This window comes from Carlito syrichta, unplaced genomic scaffold (genome assembly GCF_000164805.1).
Source record: "Carlito syrichta isolate Samal-C Ts95f unplaced genomic scaffold, Tarsius_syrichta-2.0.1 Scaffold309724, whole genome shotgun sequence".
Classification (NCBI taxonomy): Eukaryota; Metazoa; Chordata; class Mammalia; order Primates; family Tarsiidae; genus Carlito; species Carlito syrichta.
Window position 1 is genome coordinate 457,860 of NW_007253820.1, and position 24,852 is coordinate 482,711.

The following is a 24,852-nucleotide window of genomic DNA, read 5'->3' on the forward strand; positions in this document are numbered from 1 at the left end:
TTTTAGGCACCAAAATTTTTATTGACCCACCTTCCTGCTTTCTTTTAACATAATAAACATTATCAACCAAATTACTCTTTTTGACCCAGGGTTGTGATAGGAACTATCATGTTCAAAGTGGTATCAGATCTATGCATGCTTTTATATTTTTCTGGCCCCTCTCAACCTCTGGCTGTCACTTCTCTTGTCCTTTCTCAATTATCCCTTAACAGTCTATTCCAACCCCTGTAAAATAGGGACTGTAAGTACCAACCTCATTGTTACAGGTTTAAGAGAAGGCCCAGCACTAAGGCAGACTCTCAGGATCACTCAAGCTCCAACAATTCCTCCCTGCCCTTCAATATAGCTCCTTACCATCTGTTATGGGCTGAGAAACCACTGAACCTATGAAGACCATAGGCCAGGTCTTCAGTGGTACAGTACACAGGCTTTGTGAATGACCACCACTACCAACTTCAGGCCTAAGGAAGGACTGACCCAGGGAGCAGATCCAAGACCGCTGAGCTCATGGTTCCCTTGTACCTGCATCACAACCAGGGCCTCTCAATTCCCCCTGCCCTACTTGGAACAGAAGGAAGAACAGAGGCCAAAAACTGAGTTACCAGCCCCAGGGATTCAACAGGGGATACTGACAAACCAATCATAAAGTTGGTGCCATTTGCTCTGGGGGGGGGAGAGATGAGGCTTGAACAAGGACAGCAGCTGAAATGTGAGGAGAGGCCTGTCTCTCAGTAGCGGTAGTGTTCAGGCTTGAAGGGGCCGTCACGGGACATGCCCAGGTACTGGGCCTGTTTCTCAGTCAGCTTGGTCAGCTTCACGTTCAGCTTGCCCAGGTGAGCTTCAGCCACGGCCTCATCCAGCTGGGGAGAAGCACAGGAAGACCTGGAATCAGTGTCATGTTCTGCCCAAGAGAGGCAGAAACTGTTCTGCTGGGATATCTGCCATATGTATTACCCATATTACCTTAATCCATCTCACAGCCAGCCTCAGTGAATGTGAATGTGCTATTCTGGTTCTCAAGAGGGAACCATCATGCCATATCCTTCCCTCCAAGTAGTCCCAGCAAGACCATCAATTACATACACCTCCTTCCTCATCCTTCACCAACCCAAGCAGCTAACCAAAATGCTTCTCTGGAATTTATGTATGGACATGACATATTTGCCATGATAGGTAGAGATGGAGTGCTCCAATTCCACTATAATTCCGCAACAGGGAAGGGCATCAGTGTCGGTTCACCTATGGCAGGTCTATTTAACAAATGAAGTGAAGGTAGGGGGAGAAAAAGAGCCAAGAGACAGAGTAAGACAAAGCTATGATGATATTGAATCCTGGATCAAGTGTCTGAATCCATCTTATAGCCAATAAAGTTCTTTCTTTTACTATATTGGTTCCTTTTTTGATTAAAATATATCTACAAATTATTTGATACTCCTTTGTGTGACCTTGGACACAAGGTCATAAGACACTGTGGTTTCCTCCTTGCTCTCTCCTGAATCACTTACTATAGGGGAAGCCAGCTGCCATCTAATAAGGACAAGTAAACAGCACTATGGGGAGGCCCATGGGTGAAGAACTTAGACCTCCTGTTAACAGTGATGTGAAGAGGATCTTCCAGTCCCAGTCAAACTTTCAGATGATTCAACCCTGACAAAAATCTTTACTGCAACCTTATCAAAGACCCACAGCCAGGCCAGGAACAGTGGCTCAAGCCTGTAATTCCAGCACTTTGGTAGGTGCGAGAGGTTTACCTGAGCCCAGGGATTTGAGACCAGCCTAGGCAACTTGGCCTCGTCTTTATAATAAATCAAAAAAGTAACCAGGTATGGTGGCGCGTGCCTGCAGTTCCAGCTTCTTGGTAGGTTGAGGTGGAATGATCTCCTGAGCCCAGCAGGTCAAGGCTGCAGTGGCCATGATCGTGCCACTGCATTGCAGCCTGTGTAACAGTGAGACTCCAACTCAAAAAAAAAAAAAAAGGCAAAACCAGCCAGCTAAGGTGATATCAAATTCCTGACCCATAGAAAAATGAGACAATACTCCAGCAGACTGGAGTTTTCAGTGTAAATTGTGAGCCCCCTACACACCAGCTGTGTGTGCCTGGCAGACTCAACAAGTAAATCAGAATCTCATGATTGTGGAATTTTCTCCTGAAATCTGAAAACTAAGGAATGAGAGTTGCTGTGTACACATGGGCCTCATGTATTCTGTAATATACAAGGAGAAACCCAATAAAAACCAAAATTTTTTCTTAAATTGTCCATTTATTCTTATATGTTTAAACTTCAGTCACCTCAAAGTACTCTCCATTTGATGCAATACACCTATCAGGATACTTTTTCCACTACTCAAAACAATTTTTGAACTTGTCAATTTTGATGCCTTTTAGTGCTTTTGCTGTTTTTTAAAGTTTTGCCTCTTCCACACTGGCAAAACATGTTCCTCTGAGACTTTTTTCATCAGGGAAACAAAAAAAGTTTCTTGGAGCAAGATCGGGCGAATAGGGAGGGCGAGGCACAGGGGTCAAAAAACTCAGAGCAGTGTGGGTATTGTCATGGTGAACCAGTCACCTGCTTGCCACAACTTGGGCCATTTCTTCCACAAATCGTGACACAACCTTCTCAAAACTTTCAGATAAAAACTTTGGTTGACTGTTTGATCCAGAGGAACAAATTCCGAATATACTACGAGGGGGCCCATCCTCCAAAAGATATTTCTGGGTTTTTTGGGATCTCCCTGGTACAGTAGAGATAACTAATACACTGGTTTGGATAGAGCTTCTACCATGTGCCCCCAGAAGGACAATAACTAATAAAAACATTGCCATCCTCCTTTTACAAATGAGGAAGTTGAGGCTCAGAAAGGTGGAATGATTTGCCCAAGGTGACGCAGCTAGTGATAACAGAGCTAGGATATGAACCCAGGTCTGTCTAGCTCCAGAGCACCTAAACGTGTCTCAAGCATCTCAGCTTATGGTCTCTAGTGCAGCTTTGCAAAAACCAAGGAGGACAGAGGCTGGGGTTAAACAAGGCAAACCTCTAACTATGACAAGTGCTGAAATGCATAAGAGAAGCCTGAAAAGAAGGCAAAGTGGCTGCACTTTAGAGAAGTTGATCAGATCAACGCTGATCTCCCTTTCTTAGCTTCAAGCTCTGGATGGGGCCTCTCCCTACCCCTTAGGACCCAAAGTCCCATCCTATGATAAAAGACAGCCTTTGTCCCACAGCCCAGCATCCCCAAGTGGTTTTTTCACTGTGTCATTAGAGCCTCCCAAACACCCTCGAGAAGTAGGAAGGGCAGGGTTTATCCTTATACTTAATAGATAAAGAAAGTAGCCTACAGAAGATTAATGTGTTCAGGGGAGAGACAAGCAAAAGTAGGGTCAGAGCCCAGCCCTGAATCCATGTCAGTTCTAGAAGCGGAATGAAGGCCTCCAACTCCCAGAATACACATGGAATCATCCTTTTTTCTTGGCCTGAACTTGCTAGCCCAGGACTTTTCCTTCTCCCAGGACCCTGAATCATAAGGTCAACAACTTGAAGGCCGGGCTCAGTGGCTCAGCCTGTAATCCCAGCACTTTGGGAGGCCGAGGCGAGAGGACTGCCTGAGCCCATGGGTTCAAGACCCAGCCAGGCAACTTGGTGAGACCTCGTCTCTATAATAAATCAAAAATTAGCCAGGCATGGTAGCACGTGCCTATAGTTCTGGCTACTTGGAAAGCTGAGGCAGAAGGATCTCAGGAGCCCAGCAGGTCGAGGCTTGGGTGGCCAAGAGCGTGCCACTGCCCTCCAGCGTGAGATGACAGAGTGAGACTCCAACGCCCCCCCAAAAAAAAAAACAAAAAAAAACTTGGATACAGCTTCTGCTCCTGGCCCAATATTTACCAGCTATGAGAGCAGGTCAATCTATAAACTTCAGCTTCCTCATTTGTAGGATGGACCATTCATCTGCCATAGCTGTTACACAAGTCACGGACATTCAGACTGGTCAGAGTAAGTAGGTAACTTCATAAATGGTGGCTGCTCTCTGCATCTTTATATCACTCTCCAACCCTGAAAAGCTGGTTCTGCCGACTGAGAAAGAAGTGGGAAGAGGCTTGGGTATCCTCTCAAGGCTGGGGCAGCTGCCCCAAGACCAGCCAAGTTCTTCCTCCTACTGCTCTCGGTCACTTTCATTAACCCAGGTCCCTAACCCCTTGCCTGCATACAATATGTGAGGCATGAAGCCCCCGAATGTCCTGTCCCCAAACTACATCTTGGCAGCGACGGAGGAAAGAGCTAAGGAGAGGGCCAGGTGGGGCCTGGCTGGGGCGAGAGGTGAGGGCTTTGCCTCTTTCACTCCCAACCCTGCTGTCATTTCCAAGGCCTGCCCAATTTCTTGCCAGACAGAAAGTCACATTTCTCCCAATCAAGCAAGAACTGTTTCTTAAGCCCACAACAATCCTGGGGACTTGATTGCACAGAACAGGGCACTCCTTGAGGTCCTTAGGGGTAAAACATCCGGTCCCACATGACAGTGCCCAAGGAGACCAGGGGGAAGGACTTGGCTGGTCTTGGACAGTTGCCTCAGCCTGGAGAGGACACCCAAGCCTCTCCCCACCTTTTCCTCAATCGGCAGAACCAGCTTTTCAGGGCTGGAGAGTGGTATAAGACACCATCACAGCCTCTGTAGCAGCCAAAGGCTAGAAAAGCAAGAGCCACTCTCACCATTTAGCTGATAGGGAAACTGAGGACCAGACAGGGTAAGTGGCAAAGATCACCTGCAATACTGACAAAAAGATCCAGGACTAAAACATATCAATTCTGACCCCAGGGAAGGGTGGATTGCCTGGGACAGACTAGATTTGATGTCAGAGGACTCCTTTTTCATGGTTATACATACACACAGCATGTGAGATGCTATCCTTAGTGATACATCATCTCATGCCAAGGCCATAAACATGCAGCCTGTAAACTGCACTCAGCTTATAGCCATGTTCAAGTTGATCCACCCAGTTATTTTTCAAAACTGTAATGAGTTGCTTATATTTAAAAATTAATTATTTCATACAAAGAACTTAGTATCACAGTGGAGCATGGTGGCTCATGTCTATAATCCCAACACTTTGAGAGGCTGAGGCAGAAGGATTGCTGGAGGCCAGAAGTTCGAGACCAGCCTGGGCAATAAGCAAGACCTCCAGCTGGGCTCGGTGGCTCAGCCTGTAATCCCATGCCTTGGGAGGCTGAGGTGAGTAGATTGCCTGAGCCCGCAGGTTCGAGACCCACCTGAGCAACTTGGCGAGACCTCATCTCTACCATAAACCAAAAAATTAGCCGGGCGTGGTAGTGCACGCCTGTAGTTCCAGCAACTTGGAAGGCTGAGGCGGAAGGATCGCCGGAGCCCGGCAGGTCGAGGCTGCGGTGGCTGGGAGCGGCCACTGCACTCCAGTCTGGGCGACAGAGTGAGACTCCAACTCAAAAAAAAATATAATAAAATAAGCAAGACCCCATCTCTACAAAAAAATAGAAAAATTAGCTGAACCTGGTAGTGTGCACCTACAGTCCCAGCTTCTCAAGAGACTGAGGCAGAAGAACCACTTGAGCCCAAGAGGTCAAGGCTGTGGCAAGTCATGATCAGGCTACTGCACTCCAGCCTGGATAAGAGTGAAACCCTGTCTCAACACACACACACACACACACACACACAGAGACCTTGGTATCTGACTTCTCTGAAAAGTCAGAAGCCCTGATGCAGGGAACCTGGGCTCCCAGGCAATGACAACCGAGCAGGAGCAGCACAGCCACCCCTTTATCTGGAGCATATGCCCTTCGTTTCTTCAGTTCCCAATCAGCCTGCTGTGCTCATTTACCTGCCCAAACCCTATGGGCATGTGGGTTTCATGACCCCTCTAAGGAATCCTTCACAATCCTTAAGAGAGGTACTGTGGACTGGGCTCAGTGGTTCAGCCTGCAATTCCAGCACTTTGGGAGGCCGAGGTGAATGGATTGCCTGAGCCTGTGGGTTCGAGACCAACCTGGGCAACTTGGCAAGACCTCGTCTCTACAATAAATAAAAAATTTAGCCAGGCATGGTAGCACGTGCCTGTAGTTCCAGCTACTTAGAAGGCTGAGGCAAGCCGGGCTCGGTGGCTCAGCCTGTAATCCCGCGCCTTTGGGAGGCTGAGGTGAGTGGATTGCCTGAGCCCGCGGGTTCGAGACCTGCCTGGGCAGTGAGACCTCATCTCGACAATAAATCAAAAAATCAGCCAGGCGTGGTAGCGCATGCCTGTAATTCCGGCTGCTAGAAAGGCTGAGGCGGAAGGATCACCGGAGCCCAGCAGGTAGAGGCTGCGGTGGCTGGGAGCGGCCACCGCACTCTAGTCTGGGCGACAGAGTGAGACTCCAACTCAAAAAGAAGGCTGATGCAGAAGGATTGCCGAAGCCCAGCAGGTCAACGCTTGGGTGGCTGTGAGTGTGCCACTGTACTCCAGTCTAGGCGATGGAGTGAGACGCCAACTCAAAAAAAAAAAAAAAAAGAGAGGTACTATTACCTTCGTTTTACAGATAAGGAAACGGAGGCATAGAGAAGTTAAATAACTTGCCCCAGTTACATGGCCTCTAAGTGGTGAGGCTAAGATTTGAACCTGGACATGTCCCACTCCAAAGCCCATGCTCTTCTCAACACCCAGTCCAGCTACTCTGGTGTGCTCCAAGAAACCATCCCCTCTGTGGGCCTCAGTTCCTCTTCTGTCAAATGGGAGAACAATTTCTGCACCAGAGAGGACCCCATGAGGACCTCTAAGAGGACAGGCAGGCAAGCACTCACTAAACCCTGGCAAGCCTCTGTGGGGAGCTCAGTGTTAGAAACATGGCCCTCCGCTTGAGCTGGTGGTAAAAACTCACCTTCTTGGGCAGGAAGTGAACCCCAACGGGGTACTTGTCTGGATGAGTCCACAGTTCAATCTGCGCCATCACCTGGTTCGTAAAGGAGTTACTCATCACGAAGCTGGGGTGGCCCATGGCACAACCCAGGTTGACCAGACGGCCCTCAGCCAGCAGGATGATGCGGCGCCCACTCTTCAGCCGGTAGCGGTCCACCTGCAAGTAGGCAGAGCAACACTGAGGGCTGGCAAGGCCCTGCTCCCATGCCCTACCTTCCTGTCCAGTAGGTCTCCCTGTCTCCAGTGGTGCCCATGAGGTTCTGGACTGCCCCAGAACAACCTCCAGCACAGGGCCTGGCACACAATTAATAACAGTCGATGTTTATTAGGCAACTCTGAGGTGCAGACCTCACAGGTCTCCTGTAAGAATTTAATGAGTTGACACACGTCAAGCACTTGGCACATATTAAGTACTCAGTAAACAACAGTTAATATTATGGTTGTTACTATTATTGTTACGTGCCCTGTACTAAGTCCTTCTCACAGAATGATCACATTTAATCCTGAAAACAATCCTATGATTTTATCACAACTATCAGTCCCATTTCACAGATTTTTTTTAAAAACTGGAATTTATAGGGTTAAGTCATTTGTCCAGAGTCACACACAAAGAAGTAACTGCAATTGGAGTCTGGACAATGTGAGGACAGATCCCATGTTCTCAATAACCATTAAATAGCTGAACAGCCAGCCAAGCACAGCGGCTCACACCTATAATCCCAGCACTTTGGGAAGCCAAGGTAAGAAGATTCCCTGAGCCCAGGGGTTCGAGACTAGCATGGGCAACTTGGCGAGACCTCATCTCTACAATAAATCAAAAAATTAACTGGATGCATGTAATACTATAAGAAAATGACTGACGGTACTGGGAAACTATGGGGGGGAGGGGGATGGGATTAACAGTAGCAAATATCTGTCGGGGGATGGGAAAATACCTCTTATCAACAGGGTGCCTGAATGAAACGTAATTGTACACCTAACCTTTAACTGTACCCCACAAAACCATAATAAAAAATACTGATTAAAAAAAAAAAATACTATGTCAAAAATTGAACAACAACAAAAAAAAATTAACTGGATGCAGTGGCACATGCCTGTAGTTACATCTACTTGGAAGGCTAAGGTGGAAGGATGCAGTGGCCATGAGCATGCCACTGCACTCCAGCCTGGGTGACAGAGTAAGACTCTCCAACTCAAAAAAAAAATAGTTGAACATAGCTTAGTAAAAGTTTAGTAAAAGTTGAATGAATGCAGTGGTGCTCAACTTTGGCTGCACTTTGGAAGCTTTAAAAAATGGGTATACCCTGGGCCTTATTCCTAGAGATTCCTATTCAAGTGGCCAATGGCATGGCTCCCAGGTGCCTCTGCCAAGGTTAAGAACTCCTGGTTTAACGAGTAAATGTTAAGTAGAAATCCCAGCCAAATGCCCGAGCCTCCAACTGTCCCAGCTGTCTGAACACACATAGATTTGCTTTCTCCTCACTCTTTTTTTTTTTTTTTTTGAGTCGGGGTCTCATGCTATTGCCCAAGCTGAAGTACAGTGGCACGCTCGTATCGACCTGCTGAGCTCCTCCAGCGATCCTTCCGCCTCAGCCTTCCAAGTAGCTGGAACTACAGGCGCATACTACCACACCCAGCTAATTCTGATTTATGGTAGAAACAAGGTCTCGCCAAGCTGCCCAGGCTGGTCTCGAATCCACTCGCCTCCGCCTCCCAAAGTGCTGGGATTACAGGCTGAGCCACCAAGCCCAGCCTCTCCTCACTCTCATCTTTTCACTTGCCATCCCTCCTCCTTCGCACTGCCTCTCAAACATGTCTCCAAAAGCCCGGGCTTCTAAGCTGTCCCAAAAGGCCTAGCACAGGGCCAAGGAAAGGTGTCGATGTCCACCAAGCATTCCTTCATTCAGTAAATATTCAGTGACATGCACCTGTGCCAAGTCTTTTGCAGGGACACATTTACCTGGACTCTGGCCTCATGGAAAAACAGTTAAGGCAAAGACCAAAGCCAGTGACTCCAACTGCACCAGAGGTCTGTACCAAGAGTGTGGGCATTGCCTCTGCCTGGGCAGCCAGCTAGGACGGGCATCACTTGAACTGGGCTGAGAGGATAAGCAAAGAGAGGGCATGTGATATTCCAAACAAAAGCAGCTGTCTAGACAGATGTCCAGAAGCAGGAGCTGGGTGGGTTTTCAGGGAATGGTCCAAGATGGCTTCAGTTCACAGGTCTTTTACAGGACAGACAAGAAACAAAGTTAGGAAAAAGACTGGTGACCAGATTTTGAGGATGGAGTCCAGCTTTGGAGGGTAGCCTGGGGGAGAGGTGCCCATTACCCCGATGTAGTCTGTGATGCTTCTGCAGGAGGTCTGGCTGGCTCTCAGCAGTGTTAAGTGCCAGGAATGCATGCCCCACCCACCCCTGCACTGTGGTAAATGCCAGGTCTTCTAGGTAGAGAGATGAAGCTATCATCTGCCTAGCCAGAAACGGACACCCCTAGACTAACCAAGGAAAACTAGGACCTAGCCAAGGAGAGCTCCCACACTGAGGCAGAGGAACCAATGCGAGCAATGTGGGGCATGTGATATATGGTGTTCACAGAATCGACTATCTGCCTCTCTGTGGCTCTGATGGGGTAGGTGTCAGCACTCTGGTCAACACCTCCAAGATAGTATGGACACAAATTCAAAAGACTCCCAGTAAGTGGTTTTTTATTCCCTTTAAAAAAAATGTGATGAACATCTTTATCTAATTATTTCCTGAGGGTCATTTACTAGGAGAGATTGCCCAATCAAAGAGTTTGCATAACTTTAAAGCTCCTGATATCCAAAGCGAAAATATCTCCCAAAAGCATATTACTTTTATAATCAAAGGAAAGAACCCACAATAAATATCACCCAAATAAAATCTCACATACCTCACAGCAACTCGTCTTCCAATGCCCCACTGCAAACCTGTTACTTCCCCAACTCAATACAGGAGTCTGCTTTTCACACAGCTGTTCGAGCCAGAAACCTAGCATCCTTTATGATTCCTCCCCCATCCTGATCCCACATCCAGTTCATCCACCCCCACGTTCTCCACATGGAGGCTCCCATCATCCCTTGCAGGGACTGTAAGAGCCTGCCCTAAAAGCTTCCTTTCCCTTCCTGCCAGTTTTCACTCTGCACACTCTGCAAGAGTAATCTTTCCAAAATTGCAACCTCACCAGGTAGAGCTCACCTGCCTAATTCCTTCAAGGATTCTGGGTGCCCTCAGGATAAAGGTCGACACCCCAAGCCTGGCTCTGAAACCAGGACCTCTTCTCCATCCTACTGTGCAGGTTGCAAAGCCTCCGTTGCTGCCTTCCCTGGCAGCCAGCCCATGAGCACACCCCTCCTCTACACTCCATTTGCTCACCCTGCTGGCAGAGCCAGAGCTTCTCACCTGGGGTTTGATGTTCACCTTCTCCACAGCATTCTCATTAAGCCACCGGACATCAATCTCCACGTCGAAGTGTCCAATGTTACACACAATGGAGTCATCCTTCATCTGCTCAAAGTGCCTGTGGGGAAAACCGAGAACATGGGAGACTGTCAGGGACAAAGAACAGTCCCGAGCTAGCCTTCCTCCCTCCTCAGGAACCCCTGCTGGGCACCTACCGGCCAAGGATGATGTCAACACAGCCTGTGGTGGTAACAAAGATATTGCCCTCCTGACAGGCCTCATCCATGGTGGTCACCTCATAGCCTGTGCAGAGACCATGGTCGTGGGGTTATCTAGAATGGCCTTGCCCCTCCTCCAGCCCCAGTGGCTGACAATCAACCCTCGCCATAGCATACCCTCCATAGCAGCCTGCAGTGCATTGATGGGGTCGATCTCAGTGATGATGACACGGGCTCCAAAACCCCGCAGGGCCTGGGCACAGCCCTTGCCCACGTCACCGTAGCCCGCTACCACTGCCACCTTGCCTGCAATCATCACGTCTGTGGCCCGCTTGATGCCATCTATGAGGGACTCCCGGCAGCCATAGAGGTTGTCAAACTTGCTCTGAAAGGAGAGGAGCCAAGGGAGCAGTGGGGCAGGCAAGGCTGATGGCCTCAAAGTATTCCACAGGGCTCAGGCACCACGGTCTACACAGCATCTCGGCCTGGATCAGTCCCCTTCTGTGACTCCTCTACCAGCCAAAGTCCCCACATGCCCCTCAGCCTGATCAGCTCTAAAACCCTCTCTCTAGTTTTTCTCTGCCAGTCCAGAAGCTTTCCTGGGGATCAATTACCAGGAGAGACTGCTCAGTCAAATAATATGCTTAACTTCAAAGCTCTTGATCCCAAAACCACAAAATTCTTAAAACCCAGCTCTGAGGACCACTGTGTAGCCCCCCTCTCTTTTTGTGTGTGTTGTTTTTATTTTTATTTTTTATTTTTTGAGTCAGGGTCTCACTCTGTTGCCCAGGCTGGAGTGCAGTGGCATGATCACAGCTCACCCCAGCCTCAACCTCCCAGGCACAGGAAATCCTTCCACCTCAGCCTCCCGAGTAGCTGGGACTACAGGTGCATCACCACACCCAGTTCCTTTTCTGATTTTTTGGTAGAGACTAGTTCACATTATGTTGCCCAGGCTGGTCTTGAGCTCCTGGCTTCAAGCAATCCTCTGGCCTTGGCCTCCCAAAGTGCTGGGATTATAGGCATGAGCTCCATGCTTGGCCCCTTCCCTTCTTTAATGCACTCATTACCCTAAGTCTATAACCACTTTCCCCTCACCTCAAATGAGGGCTTCAAGTCCCTAGCCTTCCTAGGCATGTTTCAGAGGCCTACTCCTGAGCTGCTCAGGGAGCCAGCAGCTGAGCTGTCACTGCCCCACAGGCTCACCTTGGTGACGGAGTCATTGACGTTGATAGCAGGTACCTTCAGGATCCCGTTGGCCATCATCTTGTATAGGTTGTGGACCCCAGTCGTGGTCTCCTCAGAGATGCCTCGAATGCCTGAACAAGAGGGGAAGAAGCATGCGCATCAGAGAGACTGCATCTGAACTCTCCCAATTCTTCTCTGCACCTAAAACTATCTCTTTCTGAGTTCCCATCCCTCTCACTAATACTATGGTCCACCCAATCAGCAGGGCCAACATCCTCCTACAGGGACTCCACTGTCAACCCTATTCTACCTCCCAACACTTCTCCATCCTCACTGCCACTGCCTAATCCATGACCCCATCACCTTCTGCCTGGTTTCCCTGCTACAACCCATCCTTCAGAACAAGTATATTCTCAGAGAAATCTTTCCAAAACCTTCCCATTACATCCCTTGCTCTCAGAATCAAGTTACACTCTTCTCTTGGCCTATGAGATGCTCACACATCTGGCCTTCACTAAAGCTCTAACCATATGCTGCAACACTCCTCAGTGAAGGCTCCCTTTGTTCACTGTTACCATGCTGCCTTCCTTTGTTTCCTAAATATTCCACCCTTTCCTGACCAGGACCTTTGCACTCACTGCACACTCTTCCTCACCCTACTACTCTCCTCCCCACCCTGCTTCTAACAAAACTGTTCTTCACAGCGATTCCCTGCCCTGGCTCTATGCTTGCCCTTGGGCTGTCTGTCATCTCAGCCAGGCCCTTTCAGCTGCCCTAGCCTCACACTGTAAGTCAGGAGGCCCCAGCATGCCTGCCAACAGCCTGCTGTCCTCCCGTCTTCCACAGATTCTGCTGCTCGAGGCATTGAGAGTCCTGCCAGGCCTGCTGCCTTCATGTGGGCGAGTACCCAGCCAGGCCGCCAGCACCAGCCAACTGCCCCGCCCTGCTCACCCGACAGGAGCTGTGGGTACTTGGTGTGGATAAGGTTGGTGAGGTCACCACCGTCGTCCAGGATCATGTTGAGGGGCCCATCCTTGAAGTACAGTGTCTGTTCGATGCACCACAGGTACTCTTCATCCGTTTCGCCCTTCCATGCATACACTGGAGGGTGAGTGGCACATGAGGGCCTATCTTTGCTGGTACCTACTCCAGGGACTTACCCTGGCAAAGCCAATACCACCTCCTTCCCAATTCCCACCCTTAGTCACCTCTATCCCCTCTGAGGACTCGGAGGTGGTAAGAACACAAATTGGAGCCAGATAGATCTGGGTTCAAGTTCTTGTTCCCCCACTTGCCAGCTATGTGACCTTGGACAAATCACTCTACCTCTCTGACCTCAGCTTTCTCCTCTGTAAACGGGCCTCACAAAAGTACAGACTAAGTGAGACGGAGAATAAGGACAACCCTCCAGATATAGATATCTGAAAATGATTACATTACCATTCCCTTCTATCTGGGCCTCGAGGACTAGAACATCAACTCACAGGGACCAGGGCTCCCACCCACGATACCTACTGCCACTGTGGGTCCCACAATGCCTCTTCCACAGTGGGATTCACAAGGCAGAACCTAGAGTTTGCTCTGCAGTAGAGGACATCCAGCAGCATCTGTAGTGGGTAGTCTTAGGTGAAGTCTGGTCAAACATTACTTACAGCAGCTACCATGGATGGGCACTTTCTTTGAGTCAGATATTACTCTGACTGCGTCATGCCCCATCTCATTTTTCCTCACAGAAACCCTGTGAGGCAGGCATTGCCATCATCACCACTTACAGATGCCCAGAGAGGAGCCAAGATGCACCTGGGCCAATCAGCCTGGAATTCCAGAACAGGCACCAGAACCAAGGGCCACTACTGCCAGTTCACAATCCTCTCATCATGAGGTATCACTGGGACACAGGTGTGGGGTTCCCAGAAGCTTCCTGAGCAAAGGAGCCAGCCAAGCAGAGTCAGCTGGCCCTCTCCACCTGCTCCACCTCTGGAGCAGACAATGGTCTTGAAAACAAAGCTGAGTGAGGCACAGTGGCTCACACCTGTAGTCCCAGCACTTTGGGAGGCCAAGGCAATAGGATCGCTTGAGCCTAGGAGATCAAGACCAACCTAGGCAACATAGTGAGACTCTGTCTCAAAGAGGAAAAAAAAAAAAAAAAAGAACACAATGCCAAGGCTGAGGAGTGGGGGACAAGTCCATTCAGCCTGGGGCAATCTGTGGAGGCCTCCAGCACCCTCCCCCTCCTTTCTGTTATTGGTTAGAAGGAATCTTGAATGTCCTATTTAATCATCAGGTCAGATCCAACCACTTCCCTCCCCAAGCTCAGATAGATATGTGCCCAGCACTTTGTGAGGAAGTCCTCTGTCTTTAGACCTGGTCCTTTCCAGCCACCTAGGTCACCATACCCTAGGTAATGAACCTCTGGGGCACGCTGCCACTGTCTAACCCATCCTTCCTTTAACTTCTCTCCTCCACATGAGGTAGTTCCCAATCACAAGATCCTGGATATATGGCTTAAGCTGGTCAAGAGTCCCCTTCCAAACGATTTCAGATCATGATGAGGCACAGCAGCTCTTTCCTGCGAGTCACTAGGTTAGAATTTAGTGGGCATGTTTCCTCTGCCCTGCCATAGGAAGCCTATTGCTGTAGGAGTCTGTGAAGTAAACAGAACAGGGCCCTTTCACATATCCCATATGCCCAGCAACAAACAGGACTCACCTGGGATGCCAGCCTTGGCAATGGCAGCAGCTGCATGGTCCTGAGTAGAGAAGATGTTGCAGCTGGACCACTGCGCCTAGAAAAGGCGTCAAAACCCAAGCTGTTGGCCACTAGCAGCTCAGAAGCACCAGGGTCATGAGAAAGGAGAACAGGGGAAAGTCCTGGAGGTAGGGGTGAAGGGCTTGTGATCAAGGAATAGCCAGCTCCTGGACCACCGGGTGGGTACTCTGGGTAAGGAGATGGCAGCCAGAGCAGAGAAGATATCTGGCTCAAGTTTTTTTGTTTTGTTTTGTTTTGTTTTTTTGAGTTGGAGTCTCACTCTGTCGCCCAGACTGGAGTGCAGTGGCCGCTCCCGGCCACCGCACCTCGACCTGCTGGGCTCCAGCGATCCTTCTGACTCAGCCTTCCAAGTAGCCGGAATTACAGGCATGCGCTACCACGCCCGGCTGATTTTTTTGATTTATTGTAGAGATGAGGTCTCGCTGCCCAGGCAAGTCTCGAACCCACGGGCTCAGGCAATCCACTCACCTCAGCCTCCCAAAGGCGCGGGATTACAGGCTGAGCCACCAAGCCCGACTGGCTCAAGTTTTAAAGTGTCACTCTGGTATTGTGTGGAAGGGAAAAGGCTGAAGCAAGGAGACAAGTGAAGAAGCTATTGAGGACGAGTCCAGACAAGAAACAGAATAGTAGCAGCAGAGGTGATGAGAAGCTGTTGGATCCTGGGCATATTATATTTTGAAGGTTGAGTTGACAAAATTTGCTCAGGGATTAGTTGTTAGAGTAAGAGAGGGGAATAGAGGAAAAAAGGATAGAGGGAAAGAGAAAGACAAGGATGATGCTCAGACTTTTTTTTTTTTTTTTTAATCAGTCTCTGTCACCAGGGTGGAATGCAGTGGCACAATCACAGCTCACCACAGCATCGACTTTCTGGGCTCAGGTGATCCTTCTGCCTCAGCCTCCTAAGTAGCAGGGACTATAGGTGCATGCCACTATACCCAGCTCAATTTTTTTATATAGATGAGGTCCTGCTGTATTGCCTAGACTGGTCTCAAACTCCTGACCTCAAGCAATTCTCCAGCCTTGGCCTCCCAGTGCTGGAATTACAGGTATAAGCCACCATGCCTGGCTGTCTCCCGGATTCTTAAACTGAGAGAATGTGGAAGGCTGGAGTTTCCGTTACTCATGGAAGATTTTGGAAAGAGTGGGCAGAAAATTCTAAGTTTGTTTGAACATGTTCAGCTTGCAATGTGTACTAGACCTTCAAGTGGAGATGACTCACCAGCACCTGGATGTACAAGTCTAGAGTTCCAGGAAGAAGTCTAGGCTTACAGCAGAGAGGTCATGACCACTGAGAATGGGCTTCCTTTGTGGCTCAGCGTCACCCTCAGTGAGAGGGAGATGGATGGGGGGGGTATATATATTCCAGTCTATTATTTTAATTTTCATGGAAGCCATGCTGTGTGCAGTTTCCACTGGAATGAGTGGAAAATAACACTCTTATTTTATCTGCTAATAATGCAATTGCAACTTAAATAGCAAAACCCAACTCCCTGTCCCTCCAATCCCTCTCCTAAAAAGGAGAGTCTGGAATCTCCTTCTGGATAAGATGGAATGGCATGGAGAATCTCTAGATGTTAAGTAGACCTAAATAAAAGTTCTCAATAGATTCCTCTTTTGAGTGCATATAAGACCTCTTGTCAGCTGGGCACGGCGGCTCACGCCTATAATCCCAGCACATTGGGAGGCTGTGGTGAGAGGATTGCCTGAGCCCACAGGTTTAAGACCAGCCTGGGCAACTTGGAGAGACCTCATCTCTACAATAAATCAAAAAATTAGCTGAGTGTGGTGGAACGTACCTGTAATTCCAGCAACTTGGAAGGCTAAGGCGGAAGGATCGCCTGAGCCCAGCAGGTAGAGGCTGCGGTGGCCATGAGCATGCCATTGAGCTCCAGGCTGGGTGACAGAGTGAGAGTCCGACTCAAAAAAAAATAAATAAATAAAAAAGACCTCTTGTAGCTACAATATTTTAGAGCATGCTTCATCTTCCTTTTTAATCTCTTGAACTGAATGATAGTGTTTTTTAGATGAATAATTGATGTCAGCCTGCCAGGAGACAGGGTAAGGTACTGTAATTTATTCTATCATATTATATTATGTATCGAGTAGGACAGTAAACATGTTTCCTTGCAAACTTGTAGTCCAGTATCAGTTATTTCCTATTTTTAATCCTTAAAAGACCATTGCAAATCAGTGTAGGGGTTTTTCCAGTAATTACTCACAGCACTTTGTTAAAGTTCGCAATTTCTTCAGTCACTTAATATCTTTCTGTGAAGAAACTTTGCTAAGTTAACTGTAATATTCACTGACTGGGTAGAATGTGAATGGAATGTTAGAAATACTGTGTGAATTGAAGTTCTGTATAATTACAGATATAGCCCTTATTTAAAGAAGTGAATTCCACACTAAAACTAGGAATGAAAGTGAGGTATCTCTAAATTCCGCAAAAAATTTTTTTTTAATGTAATAGGAATAATTACAGCAACCTGTCATTTGACCTGAACCAGATAAGCCTATGTATTACGAATACTTCAAGCCTCCCATTGAAATATACCAAGAAAATGCTTTTGGAGTTACCTTTTTCTATCACTGTAAATTTCGATTCTGAAATTGGGGCTTGGTTGTATGCTCACAAGTGGCTAGAACCCCATTCCTAAGGACTGGAGATGGAGGAACACATTTAATCTCCCTTTATGCCTTGATTCTAGTTCCTCTTTCTGAGTTGAATAATAGTTTTTTTGGTTGTTTTGTTTAAGTTGGTGCTCTGAAGCTTAAACTCAGTACCTTTACTCTGAATTGTCAAATTTTGATAAAGTATGTGCCATTTTCTTTGGTAAGGGAAAGCAGATATTAATGTCTGTCAGAATACAATGTATATGCCTTACTGGCTTCATTAAACTTTTAAAAAACTTAAAAAAAAAAAAAAAAGGAGATAGCCGGGCTCGGTGGCTCAGCCTATAATCCCACACTTTGGGAGGCTAAGGTGAATGGATTGCCCGTGGGTTCGAGACCCGCCTGGGCAACTTGGCGAGGCCTCATCACTACAATAAATCAAAAAATTAGCGGGGCGTGGTAGCACGCAGCTGTAGTTCCAGCTACTTGGACACTATGTTGTCCAGGCTGGTCTTAAACTCCTGGGCTAGAATAAGCTTTTGTCTCTCCAAAACAAAAAAACAAATTAGCTAGTGTGATGGCCTGAGGTCCTAGGCTCCAAACCTGGGCTTCTTCCCACCCCCACACAGTTGTCTTCTTCCCTGGCTGAATCCTAAGAGGGCAGGGACCACATCCAGGGTCACACTGCTGTGGGCCTCACCTCAGCACCCAGGGCGACGAGGGTCTCTATGAGGACAGCAGTCTCCACAGTCATGTGCAAGCAACCAGCGATGCGGGCACCCTTCAGTGGCTTGGAGGCTGAGTACAACTCTCGCATGCGCATCAGGCCGGGCATCTCATTCTCTGCGATGTCCAGGGCCTTGCGCCCCCAGGCGGCCAGGCTGATGTCAGCTACAGGGGCAAAATAGATGGGAGTTCCATGAGCCACCTCATCCTACCAACCAAGAAGCATGTGTACACTCAAAACACTAGAGATTATGGCCTGGTATGGTGGCCCACAACTGAAAGCCCAGCACTTTGGGAGGCTAAAGAAGGAGCAAACACTTGTGACCAAGAGTTTGAGGCCAGCCTGGGCAACATAACGAGACTCTGTCCCCAAAACACTAAAAATAAAAAATAAAAACACTGGGGCTTAGCAACCTGTCACTGCATTCTCTCACTCTTTTAGCAAGTATTTATGGAGCCAGGGTAGTCAAGAAAGACATGTTCCCTGCCTAGCTACAGCTTACTGCCTTGTGGGAGAACAAAGTTAATTGATCACACAGGTATGAAAATCACAAAGAAGTACCTCTTTGAAAAGTAACTCTCAGCTAGGCTTGGTGGCTCAGCCTGTAATCCTGCGCTTTGGGAGGCTGAGGTGAGTGGATTGCCTGAGCCCAAGGGTTTGAGACCCGCCTGGGCAACTTGGCGAGACCTCATCTCTACAATAAATCAAAAAACTAGCCGGGCATGGTAGCACATGCCTGTAGCTCCAGCTACTTGGAAGGCTGAGGCGGAAGGATCGCCGGAGTCCAGCAGGTTGAGGCTGCGGTGGCCAAGAGCGTGCCACTGCACTCCAGTCTGAAGGACAGAGTGAGACTCCAACTCAAAAAGAAAAAAAAGAAAAAAGAAAAACAACTCTCAGATAAAACCTCCCACTAGCCTTCCTTTCTGCTAATGCCTTCCGGATCACTCCTCCTCATTCCCTGAAGATTGTAGCTACTAGCTCTCCGTCTTCCTCTCCAGGCGACTGAACACTCATAACACTACCTAACACCCTGAACTTGACACAGTTCCTTGATCTTCTTGAAGATGTAAAAAATGTTTCTTCCTCACTCCTGATATTTCTTTCCACAGGGAGGAAACTCAGTATAACTAACACTCTTGGCCTTTCTCTGCCCTGGGGGAAGTAGAGTGGACTTGTCTGATTAGTAAGAGGAATTAACTAGGCATGCTCAGCTCAGCTCTCCCTTCTTTTTGCAAGCTAGCACCAACCTGCCCAACTGCAGGAAGTGGGTCTTCTCTGCTCTTCCACACAGAGACCTACCCGAGCCCACTTGTCTATAATGGGTAACTGCTGAATTTAGAAGTTCAGTTAGCAAGATAATTTGGCTTTCATACTAATCTAAATTCTCTGCCTTTGATGTAATTTTAAAAAGTATGTTTTGGGCACTATCTGCCACCCCAAATGTCTCAAATTTGTCCAAATTCTCAGGCAGGAAAGGATACTATTGAGCTACCTCACTATCTCAATACTCTTCCACCTAATCATCCCACCCTCCTCTCTCCCCTGCACACTGATTATTCATTCCCAAGGTCATATCAGAGGCCAGTCCATAGGTCAGTATTTGCAAACTTCCCTGAATAAGGGATGTCCACCTGGCACACTTGTAAATCTGCCCTGGAAAGTCAGATTCAACTGATATAGTACAAGGCCTGGGACTCCTGGTGATTTTTATCTTTAGGAAAGCTTGGGTTCTGCCAACCACTCAAGGAGGTAGAAGGGAGGAAAACAACTCTCTAGAGGATTTAAGAATGTAATAATAAACAAAAAACTGAGCAAGTCAGTCAGCTTTCTACCGCGCACCCAGACAATTTCAGAGATGAAATACCCCATGGAAGAGACCACGCTCACTGGGCCTAGCCTCGACACAAGCCTTCCCCTTCCTCATACCACTCCCCTACGTTCCATCCCTCCTACCCTGGTAGGCCATCACCGACAGCAGCGCGCCCTTGGAAAGGTGGATTTCAAGCAACCAACTCTGGCCATGTCTCATCTTTCCAGCACTCTGCTTCCAGAGCCCTAGCTTCAACAAGGCTGTGGTCTGTCAGGTCAGAACTCCCAACTCATTGACTCTACCAATTTCCACTGTCCTCTGCTCTCTTTTCCTTTGAGAACTCACTTGGCACCCACACCAGTTAAACTCAACCCTTCACTGCACCTAAGTCACTGAATCCAGCGGGAGAATCACAACTACATCAAGAGGTCCCATTAAGAACATAAATCTCTGGCTCATCCTGTAATCCCAGCACTTTGGGAGGCCAAGAGGCGAGTGGATTGCCTGAGCCTGTGGGTTCAAGACCCACCTGGGCAAGTTGGCGAGACCTCATCTCTATAATAAATCAAAAAATTAGCCGGACGTGGTAGTAGTGCGCATCTGTAGTTCCGGCTACTTGGAAGGCTGAGGTGGGAGGATAGCTGGAGCCCAGTAGGTCAAGGCTGCAGTGGCCAGGAGCGTGCCACTGCACTCAGTCTGGACGACAGAGTGAGACTCCAACTCAAAAAAAAAAAAAAAAAAACAAATCTCAAGGGACACAAAACATACTGCAGAAATCCTATTACATTTTCTTAGTCAATTTACTCTCCTTTTCCACTTTTCCCAAACCTCCAACACCTTTTCCCATTGACTAACAACCTCACTTCACAATACACTGAGAAGAATTCGGAAGCAGGCCATTTCTCCTCTATGGACTCCCCTAGCCCTCATCTGAAGCTGTAGACTGGACATTCTTTTCTGTTAAAATAGATGAGCTGCCCCTGCTCCCCAGACCCAATTCCATATCCCTTCACCTCCCTAAGGAATTCACTACTGCACTGAACCTATTCTTCTCAAGGTGTCCGACGACCAGCCTGATTCCCACATCTGTGCTGTTGTTTCTCCCAGCAGCACCAAACCCACTGATTATGTCTTCCTTACTTGGCTCCCGTGACCATGTCCCTCCTGTGCTTTTCCACCTCTCTTCCTTGTTCCTCTTCATCTAACAGACTCTAACTTAATTTGCAAGATCTCAGGGCTCCATGGTCTCCCTCTTCTCTAACTCTGACCAGATGTGCTCACTCAGTCTTATAACTTTAAATACTTCCTCTCTAGCCGGCTCGGTGGCTCAGCCTGTAATCCCGTGCCTTTGGGAGGCTGAGGTGAGGGGATTGCCTGAGCCCGCAGGTTCAAGACCTCTGGGCAGCGAGACCTCATCTCTACAATAAATAAAAGAAAAAATCAGCCGGGCGTGGTAGCACATGCCTGTAATTCCGCCTACTTGGAAGGCTGAGGCGGAAGGATCGCCGGAGCCCAGCAGGTCGAGGCTGCGGTGGCCGGGAGCGGCCTCTGCACTCCAGTCTGGGCGACAGAGTGAGACTCCAACTCAAAAAAAAAAAACAAAACTTCCTCCCTCATGATGACTCCCACCCATATATCTCCAACCCAAACTTCTCCCCTGAACTTGAGGCTCATAAAATCCAATTTCCTACTCAGTATCTCCACTTGGCTAGCTAATCGGGCCTCTATTATGTGTCAGGCAAGAACCCTCATGACTGTCCTCCCTACCCTAGTTACTCCCCACTCCTCCCATTTTAGGAAATGAAACCACCATTCAATCAGCTACTCTGGCCAAAAACCTGTAAGACTTCTTGATTCCTCTTTCCCTTTCACCTCCATCAGCACATTTTTAGCTCAACATCCCAATTATATAAGCAATCCAACTGCATCTCACCACCCTCATGGTAGACACTGCTGCCGCAGCCTCTTCATTGACCCCCTTACCCCCACGAACCATTCTCCCCACAGCAGCCGGAGGAGAGAAGTTTTTAAAAATTTAAGTTACATCATCTCTACTCTTCTACTAAAGTAAACAAACAAACCAGACAAACACATCCTCCCATGGCATTCCCTAATCCATGGATAAAACCCTACTCCTCACTGGGCCTTCAGGGCCCTAACCACATGCGTGTCTACCCCACCTCTTCACTTTTCCTCTCGCCTCACTAGATGCTTGGCACATAGACCTCCTGATTATCTTCAGCCTAGATAAACTAATTCCCACCTCGGGGCTTTAACCCAAGCAGTTCTTAGCAGGAAGCCTCCTCCCAAGTACCTAATATAGTACCTGACACACAGGAGGTGCTCAAAAAAACCTAGCAACAGCAAAGAACTTGGTATATTCCTGCTGGAGGAACAAAGAGTGGGCCAGGGTGGCTCAGAGTATGGTGAGTCAAGACTTTACAACGGTGGAAATCCTACCATTGTAAAAGGGGTATTATTCAAGGCCAGGCACAGTGGCTCAGGCCTGTAATCCCAGCATTTTGGGAGGCCCAGGAGGGGGGACTGCTTGAGATCAGTTCAAGACCAACCTGAGCAACAGACACCAAAAAAAATTAGGCCGGGCCCGGTGGCTCACGCACTTTGGGAGGCCGAGGTGAGAGGATTGACTGCCTGAGCCCACAGGTTCAAAACCAGCCTGGGCAACATGACAAGACCTCATTTCTACAATAAATCCAAAAATTGCCAGCATGGTGGCACATGCCTCCAGTTCCAGCTACTTGGAAGACTGAGGTGAAAGGCTCACCTGAGCCAAACAGGTCAAGGCTGCGGTGGTCGTGAGCGTGCCACTGCACTCCAGCCTAGATGATGAGTCTCCAACTCAAAAACAAAAAAGAAAAGAAAAAAAAAATAAGCCAAGCATGGTGGTACTTGCCTATTGTCCCAACTACTTGGGAAGCTAAGGTGGAAGGATCACCTGAGCCCGGGGGGGTCAAGGCTGCAGTGGCCATGATAGTGTTACTGCACTCTAGCCTGAGACGCTGATTCAAAAAAAAAAAAAAAATTTTTTTTTTTAAAAGGAGATATTGGTTGGGTACAGTGGCTCAGCCTGTAATGTCAGCACTTTGGGAGGCCGAGGCAAGAGGATTGCCTGAGACCAGGGGTTCGAGACCAGCCTGGACAACTTGGTGAGACCTCGTCCCTACAATAAATCACAAAAACTAGCCGGCATAATGGCGTGCATCTGTAGTTCCAGCTACTTGGAAGGCTGAAGCAGAAGGATCTCTGGAGCCCAGCAGGTTGAGGCTGTAGTGACCATTAGCATGCCACTACACTCCAGCCTGGGCGACAAGAGTGAGTGAGACTCCAACTCAAAACAATAAAAAAATAAAAAGGAGATATTATTCAAAGACTAGATTTGTCTTTTGAAAAGACCTCAGAACTGGGGTGGAGACCGTGAAGATAGAGAAGTGGCAGACCTGCTCCCATAAAATGGAGACAAATCTGTATGCATTTCTGTCTAACCCTATCCTTGGGTCATCTTTGTATCTACTGCAGGGCCTCTCAGAGAAAGAGTCAGCAAAATGTGTACTGACTATCTGCTGTCAGAACTGAATGAGATAAATCCATGAAAGGGGCTGGCACCAGAAAAGGGTTGCAAAAAGAAAAAAAAATCTCAACACATATCTGAACCTAGTCCAACTCCCAGCATTTACCAATGAGGAAAGGAGTCAGAGAGGAGTTTGCCCAGGTTCCAAAGTCAGTCAATGGCAGAGGTAAAACTGACAGTAAAGGCAGGATAGAACAGAGGCCCTTCTCAATGCCCTCCTGGGCAAGACCCTGTGGTACAGGACAGTGGATTCTGTCCTGTCCTGCTAAGCTCCACCACCTTACCATCACATGCCCCTCCAGCTAAAACTAACTCCTTCATTGCCCTCATGGCAGCTGTGCCAGCTCCAGACTTTTCCATGGGCCCTTCAATAACAAAGGCACAGTAGGGGCTAGTGTTCCAGGCTCTTGGTGCCCAGGGGAGCTGAACTGAGGTCTTGCAGCAGTCCCAGGAATACCTGTCCCAGGGCAAGCCAAGAGCAACAGCAAGATCCCCGCTAAACCCCTGCTTCTTCATCTTAAAGTACGCCTAATCATTCCCAGCTTTGCCATGTGCCCTGAGGACTAAATGTGCCATATGGGCAGGTCTGACACACAACATGCTGTCCTAGATGGAGGATTCCTTCCTCCATGACTACCCAGCCTAGTTCCCCCCACAGCTAAATCCTGCCTTGTATCCACCCGCGCAACCCAAAGCCCCTAGTTCTGACCCACTCCACAATATGAAAAGCCCCCGTTCCAGCTTTACTACTCATGTGACCTTGACATAACCTTCCTGGGCTTCAGTTTCATCGTCCACACGATGAAAACAACTGGACAACAGTCTACTATTCCACCAGAATCTTTACAAGTCACTTCCTCTCAGGCCTCAGTTTCTTATTCTGTGTAATGGAATAATATCCATCTGTATTAAGATTATTCTGTAAAGACATGTAAATCACCAGATACACAGCAAGTGCTCCATAAATGCTGGTGCCGTACTCCACGGTTTAATAGTCGCTTAAAAAGCTGCTAGTCAGACTAATCTGGTTTCTGCTGAAAATTGATTAGAGTTGTTCCAAGTGCATTCACTTTATACAGGGGTGAAAGGTTCGCTGAGAGATCTGGACAGCTCGAGTTCACACCCTGCTCCACCACCTCCCAGATGAGAGACTGTGGACAAGTAACCTCTACGTCTCAGTACTCTCATCATAAAACGAGAATAAAACGAACTAATCTAGGAAAAAAGCTAGAAGGCAGCGCCGACCCCACAGTAAACGCTCCGTCAGCGTGAACTACGTGTGTCGGACTCATCCCGTGGGGCAGCAGGGTTTTTGCAACCACTGCAGATTTTCTTCGAGAGTCCCCACACGTGTCCCCGTGGGCCAGGTGGGTGGCACCCCGGGTTGGGTAGCCCGAGCGCTAGGCGCGGCCCAGAACGGTCTCGGGCTCGCTCTCCAGGCCTCTCCACGCGCCCTCCGGGGCTTCCGTGTCCCCGCCATCCCCGCAGCAGGCCCGAGGGAAGCGGGCCCCGGTGGGGAGCGCCTGGCTGGCCCGAGCCGGCGCGGCTCAGGAGGCAGGTCCCGGGCCCTCGGGCAGGCGCTCCCGCGCAGTGCGGCGGCGCTC

General features: G+C 48.5%; 1 protein-coding gene across 1 annotated transcript in view; it reads right to left on the reverse strand.

Moving 5' to 3' along the window:
- AHCY (adenosylhomocysteinase) overlaps positions 1-24,852 on the reverse strand; it is a 25,167-nt gene continuing 315 nt past the window's right edge. Inside the window, exons 2-10 of the mRNA XM_008067623.1 lie at positions 17,823-18,013; positions 14,453-14,528; positions 12,695-12,844; positions 11,762-11,874; positions 10,733-10,940; positions 10,553-10,640; positions 10,338-10,455; positions 6,879-7,073; positions 1-860 (exon numbers count right to left, since the gene is read on the reverse strand). Coding sequence (XP_008065814.1) covers positions 729-860; positions 6,879-7,073; positions 10,338-10,455; positions 10,553-10,640; positions 10,733-10,940; positions 11,762-11,874; positions 12,695-12,844; positions 14,453-14,528; positions 17,823-18,013 — 1,271 coding nt within the window. The 3' untranslated portion in view covers positions 1-728. The remainder of the gene's footprint in view (positions 861-6,878; positions 7,074-10,337; positions 10,456-10,552; positions 10,641-10,732; positions 10,941-11,761; positions 11,875-12,694; positions 12,845-14,452; positions 14,529-17,822; positions 18,014-24,852) is intronic.